Raw genomic sequence first — 13,586 nt, 5'->3', positions numbered from 1 at the left:
GGGGGGAGCGCACATCGGCAAGAGTAGTATGATTATATCTTATGGGTGAGAACCCTGACTGGCATGACGGAAGCCAACGAGTATCCAAATTTGGAATTTTCAGACCGATCGTGTCGACAGTGTCCTCATGTGACCGATGAACAGTATGGCGAGCGAACTGCAGCGCCTCTATTTTGGAGGAGGTGGGCATGTCTTTGTCTGAGGCAGCGCATCCAGGAGAGGGGGGTGCGGAGGGCCGGGTGGTGGGGGGGACTCGGAGGGTTAGCTCATATATGAATGGGATCGGACTCCGGTGGGCTATGTCATAAGCGGCACCCAGCCTGGCAAGACAAAAGAAGCACTTCCCCAAGAAACAGATCAAGCCAAAGGCTCAAGGACGTATGCTGAGAAATGAGAGCGTTACATTGTTGTACTCTATTTCGAAGACATTTGTGGACCAGATTTATCAGCAATGTCACATAAAACCTTCCCCAAAAAGGCCACTTCTTCCAACACACAAGTTCAATTTCTCCAGATGCCATGATCAGAATTATTGGTGTGCGGTAGTCAGGTTGAAGTGGACCTTCCAACCACACTCTGCACTTTCACAGACTGACATTTTATTGGAAATCCTGCCACATTGCTGCTTTAAAGACATGAGAGGCTCGGGACATGATGAGACTTTTCGGGACTTGCTGGGACGTGACAGTTGAAGAGACTTGTCGGGACTTTGGGGGACATGACGAGACATGGCGGGACTTTTGGGGACATGAAGAGCCTTGGAGAGACATTGATGTATCACAGTCAAAAGTGTAATCAAAATGGTGGTAGGAAAGCAGTAATTGTTTCTTTTACTGGCTGCACACACACTCCGGTGTGTCAAGTGTTCCGGCATCACCATTTGTGGTATAATTAGAGTTTTAACTTTTAATATGGGCTGTTATAAATCTATATTCGGTCTTAGTACCCAAGCGCTGGTCTTAGTAGTGACGGGTGTCACTTACTTGCGTTGCTGTCGGCGAGAGTATTGAGGTTCCCCGAGATGTCTCGTCTCCTGAAGAGACACACCACCTTGGCCTCCACGTTGCCATTGGCTGTCTGCACAAAACACACACACACACACAAACAAACAAAAAAAATTGTCTCTCAGCCATCACACAAAAATATTTTATTTTCAGTGGACTCAAACACATGGGAACATTCTTTTCAGAAAGCCACCTCTAAACTAATTTCAATAATATATGTATATTTATGTTTTGTTGTCTCAAAAGCCGTGGCCAATCAGAAAGTAGTAATTGACGTCATGGGAGTGTATTAAAGCGATCCATGTCGATAAGAGAATTTATTCAAAATTAGATATAATGTAAGGTACAGTGTACACATGAACTATATGACATAAATTACAATCACAATATCACAATGCAGTTTGCTTTTATTTTACTTTGTTTTAATCGGCAGTCTTCAGAATATCACAATGCAGTTTGCTTTTATTTTACTTTGTCTCTGTTACAAGGTCTCATGAGAATCTGTCCTCAATTGCCTTAACTGGATAAATAAAAGTTCAAATAAAAACACATAATGTAAGTACTTTACGAACTTTGAATGCAGGTTAACGTAAGAATCAACAGGACTGCTTTGGATTGGCATCGAACGCAAAAGAATTTAAAGTACAACGCGCTGGTGGAGGAGCAACTTTGCACATTACAATGTACACACAAACTGCGAATGTTTTTTTAACAGGTTAAAGAAAAGCAATAATTCGTAACTGATATGAAATATCTATGACATAGACTAATACCGATAATATTGCGAAATCTTTTTCAGCCATGACAGCCAGCCCTATTGAACACATTATGATTAAAAAGGTGTTTATTGAATCCGAATATTGACAAGTGTATTTGACTTTTTCATAGGTGCGTTGACTTAAAAAGGTGTTTATTGAATCCGAATATTGACAAGTTTGACTTTTTCATAGCTGCGTTGACATCTTATTAAAGATGAACTATTACGTATATTTTCAAATAACATTCAACCACTTTTCTCCGAGTCCTTATTTTCAATCGTTAAAAAAATGCAACATATAACCTGTGTTGATGGCAAAAATTACAGAAGTCTGAAACAAACCACGGGTCTTTGTTCATCTATTTATGCCAACAACATGTGAGTCTTCAATGTTCTTCCACTAGATGACAAAAATAAGAATTAACCTGCGCCTCCAGATGGTGCCATTCATACAACAGAATCGCAAAACAGGTCCACATTTGACACCGTGTCCATTTCGGAGTGAATTGACGTTGTTATTATTTCACTGTTTATACATTTTGTGAGTTTTGTTTGGTGGTGTGTAAAACGCGTGCCCTGGTTTGCGTGAGTCTGCCGCCAATATTGCACTCTGGCCACGCAAAAAGCCTCCATTGGCACTCCAGTGTAAGAATGTTACATAAAGGATGCGCCTTCATCTTTGACTGGCTAAAAATCTGCCGCCGCCGCCGCTGAGGTGTTACATAAGGAAGCTCCTGTGCCAGTGCCGGGTCACTACGGCACACACGAAAGCGGGCCGCGTCGCCGTGAGGTCAAACCGGGATAGGGGGGGAGAGAACGCCGCACCTTGTTGAGCTCTTCTATCCTGCGGATCAGGTACGGGTTGCTGGAGGAGTTCTCGAAGTACACATAATCTGGAAGGAGAAAAAGCCACCAAGAAGTGAAATCGGCGGGTGTTGGAAGAATCACATCGCCGACGTTGCCATGGCGAGCTGGCAAGCCTCCGCGCGAACGGCGACAAAATTCAACAGCGCCACAAACCAGGTGGGGACGTGGGACGCTTTCCAACACGGTCACGTTGTGTTTGCATAATGCCAAGGGCAGTTTTATTGAGATTGGTGTTGTGCTGAGACGTCTGAAGCGGCGGGAAAATTATGCCCCCACCCCCACCATTCTGAGAAACCCAGACGGCACACACACTAATTTGCACGTGGTTGTCATACCTACAAAAGGCAAACTGGAATACCAAATAGACACTTACAAAACGCTAAGCAGAGAAAAGTTCCTCATATATTGCGCCTCAATGACAAGCAAGGACTCCCATAAATAAATACATACATACAGGCTTGTGACTGTAAGGTTCATCGATGATGACAGTCAAACACCCCCCCCCCCCATTAAAAAAAAAAAAAAGGCGCCATTTTTTGCTACTTTTTCCTTTGTGGCCCCCCCCATTAAAAAAAAAAAAGCGCCATTTTTTGCTACTTTTTCCTTTGTAGAAAATTTACTTAAGGCTAAAGGACAAATTATTCTCAGTCAAATGTACTTGACCTTTATTGTTGTTTGCGTAAAGGGAGTGAAAAAGAAAAATATTTTCGGCATGACATATTTTCTTAATTAATCAGGCGATTGATCGGTTATCAGAATTTTATTCTGCCATCTATTGGAAGTGGGATCGGCCTCAAAGAATCCATGTAAGCCTGGTCCTAATAATCTAAAAACTCATCAAGATGAAAACATCTCGAATCAGGACAGAAAGATGATTGTTCTTACTCCGCCAAGATATTTCTTCTTAGCAGGCAGTTTTTGTTGACGAGCATTTGACTTGCTTCAAGCATTTTTCTTTTATAATCTTAGATGTACTTAGTCATGGGCCCGAGCACTGGTTTGACGGTTTCCTGTGGTTTTATAAAGTCAATGCTTCAATAAGCCCTGATACAATTGGCAACTTGCAAAGTTAAGTAAACAGCCTCTTTGAAGTAAATTGGGGCCAGTCACTTTTTTTTTTGCCGTTTTTATTAACAGAGAAGGGAGGGGTGAGTAGTTCGGCGCTGAGGAGGAGGGAGGGAGCAAGACAAAAGAGACACTGCAAACATGGATCCCACTTTGCTCTGTTGAGAAATGTGCATTGCCGAAAACAATAAATACATAAATGAATAAATAAGGGGGGTGGGGGGGGGTACTAGTTAGCCCCAAGGACAACATGAGTAGTCCATGCAGCAGTTCTAAAAATAGCTCACCAGTTAAGGGACGTGGTTGGACGAATTAAACATCAATCAACAACAATCATTTAAACTTAGCACGGTACACATTTCCTACTCTGTGTTGTTGAAAACTCAAATGGATGTGGTCAATGGAGAACAAGATATTTTTATTTTCCCAAATGTTTCTAAAAAGGACATTTCAGAGCTGTAATTTTAATAGCGTGATATTTTTGCTCATGGTTACTCAAGTGTCAGAATCTATATCGCCCCATGCCTAGAGGTACGATAAGTTGTTACTGTGATTTTATTTACTCGTCAAGTAAAATACGTGTATCTTAAAATAAGACATGTCATAATTTTAAGGGTGTAATTTCATACACTAGTTTTACCTAATTTTACTCACTTTTAAGAATCTTGCCTGCTCTATTAGCAGGTAGTTTTTCGAGAAATACATTCCTCATTTCCTTCCTTTATTTTTTGAAGGGTACTTTTTGCAGTGTAAAACGTTGATCCAATTAACATCAAGGTCATTTATTGCATTTCCCCTCAGCAGTTTAGAAGCGAATTAATCCAAAATAGTCGTGTACGGATTCTATGATGGGAATTTCTCCATTGTGAGACAAATAAAGTTTTTTTTTTTATCTTCTTATCTTCTAATTACGGCTGGGCAATTATTTTTGAGGACGCTATTTAGCCACCTCTCTAAAGATTATTTATTCCCCACCCACAAAAAAAAGCTACTGGTGACTAATTGTGACTAACCGTGGGGTGGATATGATAACCACTAGTCCACAATGCAGCATAGTTCAGCATTTACAATGTCGCCTTGGTTCCAATGAACTATGTTGATGCTGTTGAGGAGTTTCATTTTGACAAAAGTTGTGCTTTGCCAAAGCATTACTGCCCTTCGTGGCTCCTTTGACGAAGGATCCATCTCCAGCTTTTGAGGGAATTTCCCACAGCTTGCCAATCGGAAGTTACTCAAGTGTCAGAATCTATATCGCCCCATGCCTAGAGGTACGATAAGTTGTTACTGTGATTTTATTTACTCGTCAAGTAAAATACGTGTATCTTAAAATAAGACATGTCATAATTTTAAGGGTGTAATTTCATACACTAGTTTTACCTAATTTTACTCACTTTTAAGAATCTTGCCTGCTCTATTAGCAGGTAGTTTTTCGAGAAATACATTCCTCATTTCCTTCCTTTATTTTTTGAAGGGTACTTTTTGCAGTGTAAAACGTTGATCCAATTAACATCAAGGTCATTTATTGCATTTCCCCTCAGCAGTTTAGAAGCGAATTAATCCAAAATAGTCGTGTACGGATTCTATGATGGGAATTTCTCCATTGTGAGACAAATAAAGTTTTTTTTTTTATCTTCTTATCTTCTAATTACGGCTGGGCAATTATTTTTGAGGACGCTATTTAGCCACCTCTCTAAAGATTATTTATTCCCCACCCACAAAAAAAAGCTACTGGTGACTAATTGTGACTAACCGTGGGGTGGATATGATAACCACTAGTCCACAATGCAGCATAGTTCAGCATTTACAATGTCGCCTTGGTTCCAATGAACTATGTTGATGCTGTTGAGGAGTTTCATTTTGACAAAAGTTGTGCTTTGCCAAAGCATTACTGCCCTTCGTGGCTCCTTTGACGAAGGATCCATCTCCAGCTTTTGAGGGAATTTCCCACAGCTTGCCAATCGGAAGAGGGCCGAGGCACCGAGCACTGAGCGGAGGCTCCGAAGGGATCGAGCCTTTTCCGTTGCTGGACACTCTCCGTTACTGGACACTCTCCCCGCTGAACCTGAGGCAAGCCCCCTCACTGCCCATCTTTAAAACTTGTTTTAGAAGTCATTTTTATTCCTTGGCGTTTGACTCTGCATGAGACTTGATTTTAATTTTTATGCTTTTTACTGTCTTCGTTATCGATTTATTGTTGCATCGTTTGTTGGGGAAGGATTTTGCTCCATGTACAGCACTTTGTATACAGCAGGGGTTGTTTTAAAGTGTTGTGTGAATACAGATGAGTTAGGATAAAATCTCTTTACATGGTAGCATCAATTACGCACGGACTCCAACTTTTCACTTTTTTTCCGTCAAGAAAAATGACAGTCATGTGAACGGTAAACTCAGTGCCAAAAACTAACCCGCGTCTGTTTTTACCCGACCGGGTATTCTCAACGCGAAGCTAATGCTAACTAGCATCATGTGTAAAGAGTCCACTTCAGCACAGATGTTGCCACTAAATAGAAAAGGGGGCACAAACAGTTGTGGTCGTATGCCAAATATCATGTTATAAATCGATGGATATGGGTCGGTTGACTCCCGATAACTTTATTGGACGGCAACGAATCGAATTTGAAAGTTGACCTTTTGCAACACTTACGCGCACTTTAGAGGCGTAAAACTGGACCCTCGGGTGGAAATTGTAACACAAAAGCGAGGTTTTCACTCCTGCTGCGTGACTTGAGTAGTTGACTGGAACTGAAAAGTAGACGTATGCACTATGCACCCTTAGCCTAGCAAGAGCGAGCTGGGATTAGCGGCTACCTCATAGACAGCTAGCGTGTGGCTAAGCTAACGTGCAGCCCGAAGGAACAACCACGCATGAGGGAGGGGGTCGAGGGGGGGTGTTAAAAAAAGGAAAATAAGACAACTTACCTCCCACTCGATACATGTTGGCCGCCATTCTTTAGTAATGAGCGCCAGGTTAACGTGAAGCGGATGACCACGGGGCTCTGTTTTTAGTCCATTTATAGACGCCCGCGACGGCAGACAAAGCCGGCCGGCTCTGAGGCACAAGCCGAGTGAGTGGCGGTTAAAAAAAAGTTGAAAGTTTCCGTCACGAAACGCTCCTCCAAAACATTGGTCTTGAATTCGCTCCCTCACGACAATCTTCTTCTTCTCCTCCACCGCCTCCTCCTCCTCACACACTCACTCATTCACACGTCTCTTCCTCCACTCTTCCTCCCATCCTCTGCTGAATGTAGATTCACCCTCCTCTTCTTTTTCTTCTTCGTCGTGGTCTTCTTCTTCTTCACCTCCGCACGGTTCTACACACACACGCACACACTCATCGTCAGCTTCGGAAACGTTCGGCAAACCCCGGAAACGTCACCCCCGAGGGGCAGTTTTGACACTCGGAAAGAGTACCCCGGCAACGAGAAATTAAATAGAAAGCGTGTTTTAAAGCAAACTGTTTTTAACACTTGACATAAATAGAAAATAAAAACGCAAAAATGTGTACAGAAAACATGTAACCCAAAACATGTTGGTCATTTGCGCTCCACCTCGCGTCGTCCCCCCCCCACCCACATATTGTCTGTGGATTTTCATTGAACTTGTAATTTCCAATTACAACATGCTTTGTATCTTGCAAATATTTGTTGCACTTTACTGTATTTGCTTCGTTGTGAGTTGGATTGAGATGGTTTGGATGTTGAACGAGATTTTTTTTAAATGACGAAAGGGAAGGATGGACATTTAATCACGATAGCGTAATAGTTGGCTCAAGTGAGGAGTTAGTGTGGAGTGATTGGGTATGACTTGTGGCCGATTGCAGGTCTTGAATGAATGCGCATCATAGCTGTCATCGTTAGGGGTAATCAAGATTCAAGAGCCTCAGCGACTGCTGCCGTCCTTGAACTACCGACCAGAAAGCTATAATACTCAATTTCACTAATTTCTTTAGTCAATAACCTTTAGTCAATTCAGACCCGTGATAAATACGTTTGAAAAAATTCTGTAAATACTGTCAGTCACTTCAGTCTCGAATACACACACTTAAATGGGTAGTTTTTAAAAATCTTTTCGACTATTTTTAATCTCATTCAATTAATAATTTTCGGAAAAAAAAAGCAGAGCATTAGAAAGCGCATTGTTTTTTTTTATATCGTGACAGTAATTACTCAGTACCAATTTAAGATTTTGGACTGAGATATACATTTTCCTAAAATGACGATCTCAAAAATTACCTCCTATGTCTGTATGTGGGGAAAATGGCCACGAGCAAGTTAAATGAAAAATGCTTAAAAGGTTTAAAAACAAAAATGTCCGAAAGTTGACAAACACGCCAAAACTTGCAGAGCAACACCGCCCCCTAGAGACAGTCGGCGGCACATTCTAATCTCGGTGTGGGAGATTTTTTTAATGTTGTCGTTGTGCTTGAGTGGCTTTACTCCTCCCACATTTCAAAAACATTCGGTTCATTGAAGGCTCTGATTTTCCATACGTGTAAATGTGTGTGTGGGCGGTTATTTGTCTGTATGTCCTTTGTGATTGATTGGCGAACAGTCCAAGGTGTACCGGTCCGCTCGCATGAAGTCAGCCACCTGGGTTAGGCTTTGGTTCACCAAAGAACCGAATGAAGACAAAAGCAGGAGAGAAAAGCCACTTCCTTCATTGTATTAGTATTATTTTGTTGTTGGGGGTGGGGGGAGTATACACAAATGCATGACGAGCCATTCGAAGGTAATGTTGGTAGACTTCCTGGAAACAGGTTTTGTCAGTGTGTTAACGGCAGTTTCCTCGTTAGCCATCCAACCATTGTCTGAATTGCTTCTCCTCATGAGGGTCGTGGGCGTACTGGAGCCTATCCCAGCTGGCTTCGGGCCGCAGGCGGGGTACACTCTCAACTGGTTGCCAGCCAATCGCAGGCTTTGCCGACACAAATATGAAGTATATTGTTTAAAGCACGCCTTCCCAAACCTTTGGGGTCCAGAGACTTTTTAGGGGTAAAAAAAAAAAATTGAATGATGCTTATTTTTTTAGGAAAAAAATATAATGCTGTGATAACATATTCATCTTATTTTTTTGAAAAAATGTGAAATGTTATGTGAATACAGTCTTTTCCCAGGATATAGTTGAAATATACTCAGGGCAAAGTTTAACAGGGGAAGCAAGTCATATATTAATGAGAGTAGCGGTATACTGTATAAAAACTTAATTCTCTTAATATTATGCTTTTTATTATTAAAAAAAGACAGCTTTATTCTAAAAAAAAAAAATTACTCCCGTAATATCGTGCCAAACCAATCATGCAAGTGATGTCCTGAGGCAATTCAAGTTGAAAGTTGCAAAAAAAATTCCTGTTATAATGTACTTTATATTCTAAAAAAAAAAAAAAAATCAGGACTTAATTCCTGCAACAATATCTTATGTTCTTAAGGAGTAATTGGTTTACTGTGATTTATTGGCGTGTTGGCTTTTTTTTTTCAAGGATACAAGTTAAAGTTATTGTCAAATATTTAGCGGACCCTCAAGCCGTGGTTCATGCTCCCATCCCCCAGTTTGAGAGCCGCTGGTACAAAGCAGGTAGAGGAATGTTTCCAAATACAGTGGTACCTTGAAATTCAAGTGCCTCAACTTCTGAGTTAAAAAAAAAAAAAAAAAATCAGTTGCTGATGCAATTTTCGTTTGTCTACAGAACAGGACGAACTGTCAAACACACATATTAAAATGAAAGCACTCACAGGTAGGGCACAAACGAGTGATTAATATTAGCTCTTTCACAATTGGTCCTTTTTTTTTTTACAATTTAACACATTACAACATAAGACAAACATACTGATGTCCACCCCCCCAAAAAAAAAAACCAAACAGACAAACAAACAAGAAACAGCAGATTTTTCTCCCTTTTGTAAGTGTAAACAAATACCAAAGTCCAAAGTAAAATATCTGAGTTATTTTACTCATTAAATATTTATTTAAATCATTGACCAATTAATCGGTTATCTGAATTTTATTCTGCCAAATATCTGAATCAGGCATTGGCCTCCTAAAATTTTATACCGATCTATCGGACTTAATCACACTACTGTATTTGTATTTGACAACACAGTGCTGTTTTTTTTTTTTTTTTTGCTGGAACAGATTATTGGCATTTCACTACATTTCAATGGGGTAAACTGATTTGCTGTGAATTGAAGGTTGGTCACAAAATAGAGTGAATTTGTAAGTCAAGGTACCATGGTCTTTCGAGGCTATTTTCAGTGTCATACAGCACAAAAAACAACAAAAAAAAAAAGAACAACGACAGTAAACACCGGAATGTTCTCTGAATATCACAGCAACAAAGTCACATTTTTGCACCTGGAAGACAAACTCCAATGTCGTCCCAGAAAGTCTGTCATCTGTCCATGTTTTATGTCGACATCTATTTATTTATTTATTTTTGTCGTCGCCATCTACTGGCTGGCGAGAACGGGTTCCGGAGAGTTGCCGGTGCCACCTCGGAGCACCCGCCACTGGAGGATGCACGTGTCCTTGCCGCCCATGGAGAGCAGGTGGGAGTCGCTGTGGGTGAAGCGCACGTTGGTGACGTGGCTGCCGTGGCCCTCGTACTTGTGGCTCGGCGCCTGGGGCCAGAAAAAAAAAAAAAAATACAATTAATGTAAAAAAAAGAAAAAAAAACACAACCACTAACCCAGGTACAGAAGGCGTTGCATATTTTTCCAGCAAGTGCAGCTCTCAAATTTAATCCAGTCATTTAGTCACAAATGAAAAAAAAGTGGGAGGGCGGGGGGGGGGGGTCCGAACTGAAAGCAGCAATGAAGTGAAGTTAGTCCTGCTCTCACGCACTTATGTAAATTCCAAAACAGGTTTTGCCTCAGACGTTTGGAGGTGTGGTAGAATAATATTTGCTCCGTCAAAACAGAGTGTGGCGCCGTACCTTGAGTTTGGGACACGGGTACTGGAAGAGATGGACTTTGCAGAAGTCGTCCGCCACAGCCACCATGCTCTCGCTGTGGGAGCGACACAGCGCGTTGATGTCCGTGCCGTCCGAGCCCTCCAGCCACACGCCTGGTGAAAATACCGAAATTAGGTCTCAACCGAGATTGATTTTTTTGGGGAGGCCTATGGCAGCATAAAAATCAGAGAACAGATGAATCCAGCGAAAATAGATATGAGAGGCGCAATGACTAATTGACAAATACTTGATGATCACGTTTTTATTTTTGATCATCAGAAAATCGTTTAGATATCTTTATTTATTTAAATTGATACAACCCTTTGAAATTCCAGTTTCAAAAGAGTAAATACTCTCGGATATCTGCTGTCTTCCATAATAGCAGTCTGATTACGTAACTTTGTGGTGAAGCTACAAAACCATTTACTTTTACTTTGGAACGCAAATAGCAACACTCTTTGCTGACATATACAGACAAAACCAGTAACTGACTCTTAATTCATTTTGGTTTGTTCATTTTCTGCACTGCTAATTTGAAATCATGTCATGTTTTTAAAGGCATCGAAATTACAACCTGCTTTTTTTTTCATCAATTAACCGACAAAATAACCCATTGATCGTTAAAATGATCTTTCGGTGCAGCCCTCATGTAGACAATGAAGAAAATAAGTTCTGTTTCGGTCCAATAATGCTTACAACAATAAAGATTTGGATTAAAGGCACAACAACTGACCGTTTTACATGACGTTGTCCTTTAGTAGCTGTTTAACTTTAGTAAAACAAAAAAAATTGAAGATTTTTTTTTTTTTGGTTGGGGGGTCTTTTTTATGGGGGAGAAGATGTTTGAATGTCAAGTTTTTTGTCTTATGTTGTAATGTGTTTAGCGCTTACAAAAAAACAATCATCAAATATTTTAAAATGGGTAATAGTGGTCGATTAAATAAAAGTCTTGTAGCGAAGGGTGAAAACAGATCCACCCCGAAACCGATTACGATGAACCGTAGGTGGCACAAGATGGCAACAAAGTATTATTTTTGAGGAAATGAAACTTCACAACTGACTATAACTTAGTTCCTTGACATTAAGTTACCTCAAGATGGCAGTAAAGCAACATTTTGTCAGGAAAACGGCAACAAACATCTAATTTTATTTCGTTGCCCTTCACAAACACCAAAGCGCGAATAGGGTGCACTTATTTGACCATTTACAAAATCAATCGTGTTTTTTTTTGGTTGTTTTGTTTTGTTTTGAGTTTTGTTTTGTTTCCTCACCCATGACGTGGAAGCCGAGCACGCAGGTGTAGGACGCCCACTCCCGGTCTTTGCTCTCAAAGCGATTCCTCAACAGTTTGCAGCCTGCAGCAATGTCCCCTGACAAAATACAACATGCGGAGCATTCATGCCAGCTCAGGAGCCTCTGAAACTGAACTCGTCATTTTTATTTATTTATTTAAACGGACAAATTTATTTTACTGAGTGTGAAGTGAGGGTCTGTCTATTCAAAGCTCTCAGTCAGTATGACTTCCAATTCTGGCGTCAAGCGGAAGGGCGTTTAATTGTTCTGCAGATGAACACTTTCATGACTTGTAATAAATAAACAAACAACAATTTTAAAAGTGTATTAACTTACAATAGAGAATTTCATAGTCGCCTGAATTGGACATAATATACTTCCCATCTTTGGACCAATCCAAGTGGGTTATGAAACTGGAGTGACCCTGTGAGGACAGATGAGGGAAGAAAAAAAAAAGTCACATCCAAGAGTTTTATAATTTGCGAGGCCAAATAGACGAAAACAGACAAACAGTACAACAAGCATATTACTTTTGTTTGTAGCCTTTTTCACATCTTGTGAACTAGTCGAGTGGAGTGGGAAATGGGTATGGACGTGTATAAATAAATCAAGAAACCAATAAATACACGACGAGGCTCACGTTGCATCTCCCAAAACGGGTGTAACGCCGTCCATTTTCAGTCACGTTATAGATGTAGATGAAGTTGTCGTGGGAGCCCACCGCCAGACAACTGCCGTCTGAAAACATGGATGGTCACAATGTGGAAAGAGGAAACCGGGAGGGGCTCGGACCATCTGGTACCTGGAGAGTATCTCATGACGGAATGCTGCTCGTTCCCGTCGACGGACTCGAAGATGACCTCGGCGGTCAGAAGGTCCAGGACCACCCATCTGTTCCGAGGCAGAGAAACGGTTCAAGCTGCTCTTTCCAAACCAGGTCTGAACATCAACGGCGAATATTTTCGGGAGTGGATTACTGCGTAACGTGTTATACCTTCCTGTGCTGAGCCCGACCGAAACCACCGATCCATTTGGGCAGAAATCCGCACACAAGCCGTACTCCTGTTGAACAAAAACAGGCATGATTATTTGCGTCGCAAAAAACATCCCGAGCAGTTGTTTGTACCTCCAGGGTGACGCTCCATTGCAGTGCGTGTTCCTCGGTGTCCCATAAGCACACCTGCCTGTCGTGGCCGCACGAGAGGAAGTTGTTGGCGGACGGGTGCGTCGCCAGCCCCCACATCTCGTCCACATGACCCTGAGCGAGCAAAAGTCAACGGCATCTTAGTTCCGGCATGATGCTGTCAAAAAGGTGAGACTAATCCACCTCCTTGAGCTCGATCAATGTATGGTAAAGCAACAAATGACAAGGTCACATGATGCCATATCAGAAATAAGAAAATATGTGCAACACTCCAACTTTTAATAGAGTTCATCAATAAAAGAGGCGGGAGTAAGTGTTTTCACATGACAGAGAAATAGAAAACATTGGCGTTCATTCATTGACTTGGGATTCTAAAAGGTCCTTAGCCACTCGCTAGCAGGCGAAGTGAGCGTCGTTAGCTTGCGCCAATTTTATTTTCCAGTCATCATCATCATCATCATCCACACATCTTGAAAATGAGTCGTACAGATTTAAGAAAGAAGCAAGCGC

At 41.3% G+C, this 13,586-nt stretch overlaps 2 protein-coding genes across 2 annotated transcripts in view; both read right to left on the bottom strand.

Moving 5' to 3' along the window:
• mta2 (metastasis associated 1 family, member 2) overlaps positions 1-7,003 on the bottom strand; it is a 15,582-nt gene extending 8,579 nt beyond the window's left edge. Inside the window, exons 1-3 of the mRNA XM_019858464.1 lie at positions 6,613-7,003; positions 2,587-2,654; positions 984-1,077 (exon numbers count right to left, since the gene is read on the bottom strand). Coding sequence (XP_019714023.1) covers positions 984-1,077; positions 2,587-2,654; positions 6,613-6,640 — 190 coding nt within the window. The 5' untranslated portion in view covers positions 6,641-7,003. The remainder of the gene's footprint in view (positions 1-983; positions 1,078-2,586; positions 2,655-6,612) is intronic.
• Positions 7,004-8,334: 1,331 nt separating this feature from the next.
• The window catches only part of eml3 (EMAP like 3), a 19,872-nt gene continuing 14,620 nt past the window's right edge, over positions 8,335-13,586 (bottom strand). The window contains exons 17-24 of the mRNA XM_019858463.1: positions 13,059-13,190; positions 12,927-12,994; positions 12,735-12,823; positions 12,573-12,670; positions 12,269-12,356; positions 11,911-12,009; positions 10,622-10,752; positions 8,335-10,307 (exon numbers count right to left, since the gene is read on the bottom strand). Of these exons, the coding sequence (XP_019714022.1) occupies positions 10,137-10,307; positions 10,622-10,752; positions 11,911-12,009; positions 12,269-12,356; positions 12,573-12,670; positions 12,735-12,823; positions 12,927-12,994; positions 13,059-13,190 (876 nt within the window). The 3' untranslated portion in view covers positions 8,335-10,136. The remainder of the gene's footprint in view (positions 10,308-10,621; positions 10,753-11,910; positions 12,010-12,268; positions 12,357-12,572; positions 12,671-12,734; positions 12,824-12,926; positions 12,995-13,058; positions 13,191-13,586) is intronic.

Source organism: Hippocampus comes, unplaced genomic scaffold, assembly GCF_001891065.2.
Source record: "Hippocampus comes isolate QL1 unplaced genomic scaffold, H_comes_QL1_v1.1 scaffold48, whole genome shotgun sequence".
In the NCBI taxonomy this organism is placed as follows: Eukaryota; Metazoa; Chordata; class Actinopteri; order Syngnathiformes; family Syngnathidae; genus Hippocampus; species Hippocampus comes.
Note: the sequence above shows the minus strand (reverse complement) of the source record. Positions and strands in the feature narration are given on the sequence as shown.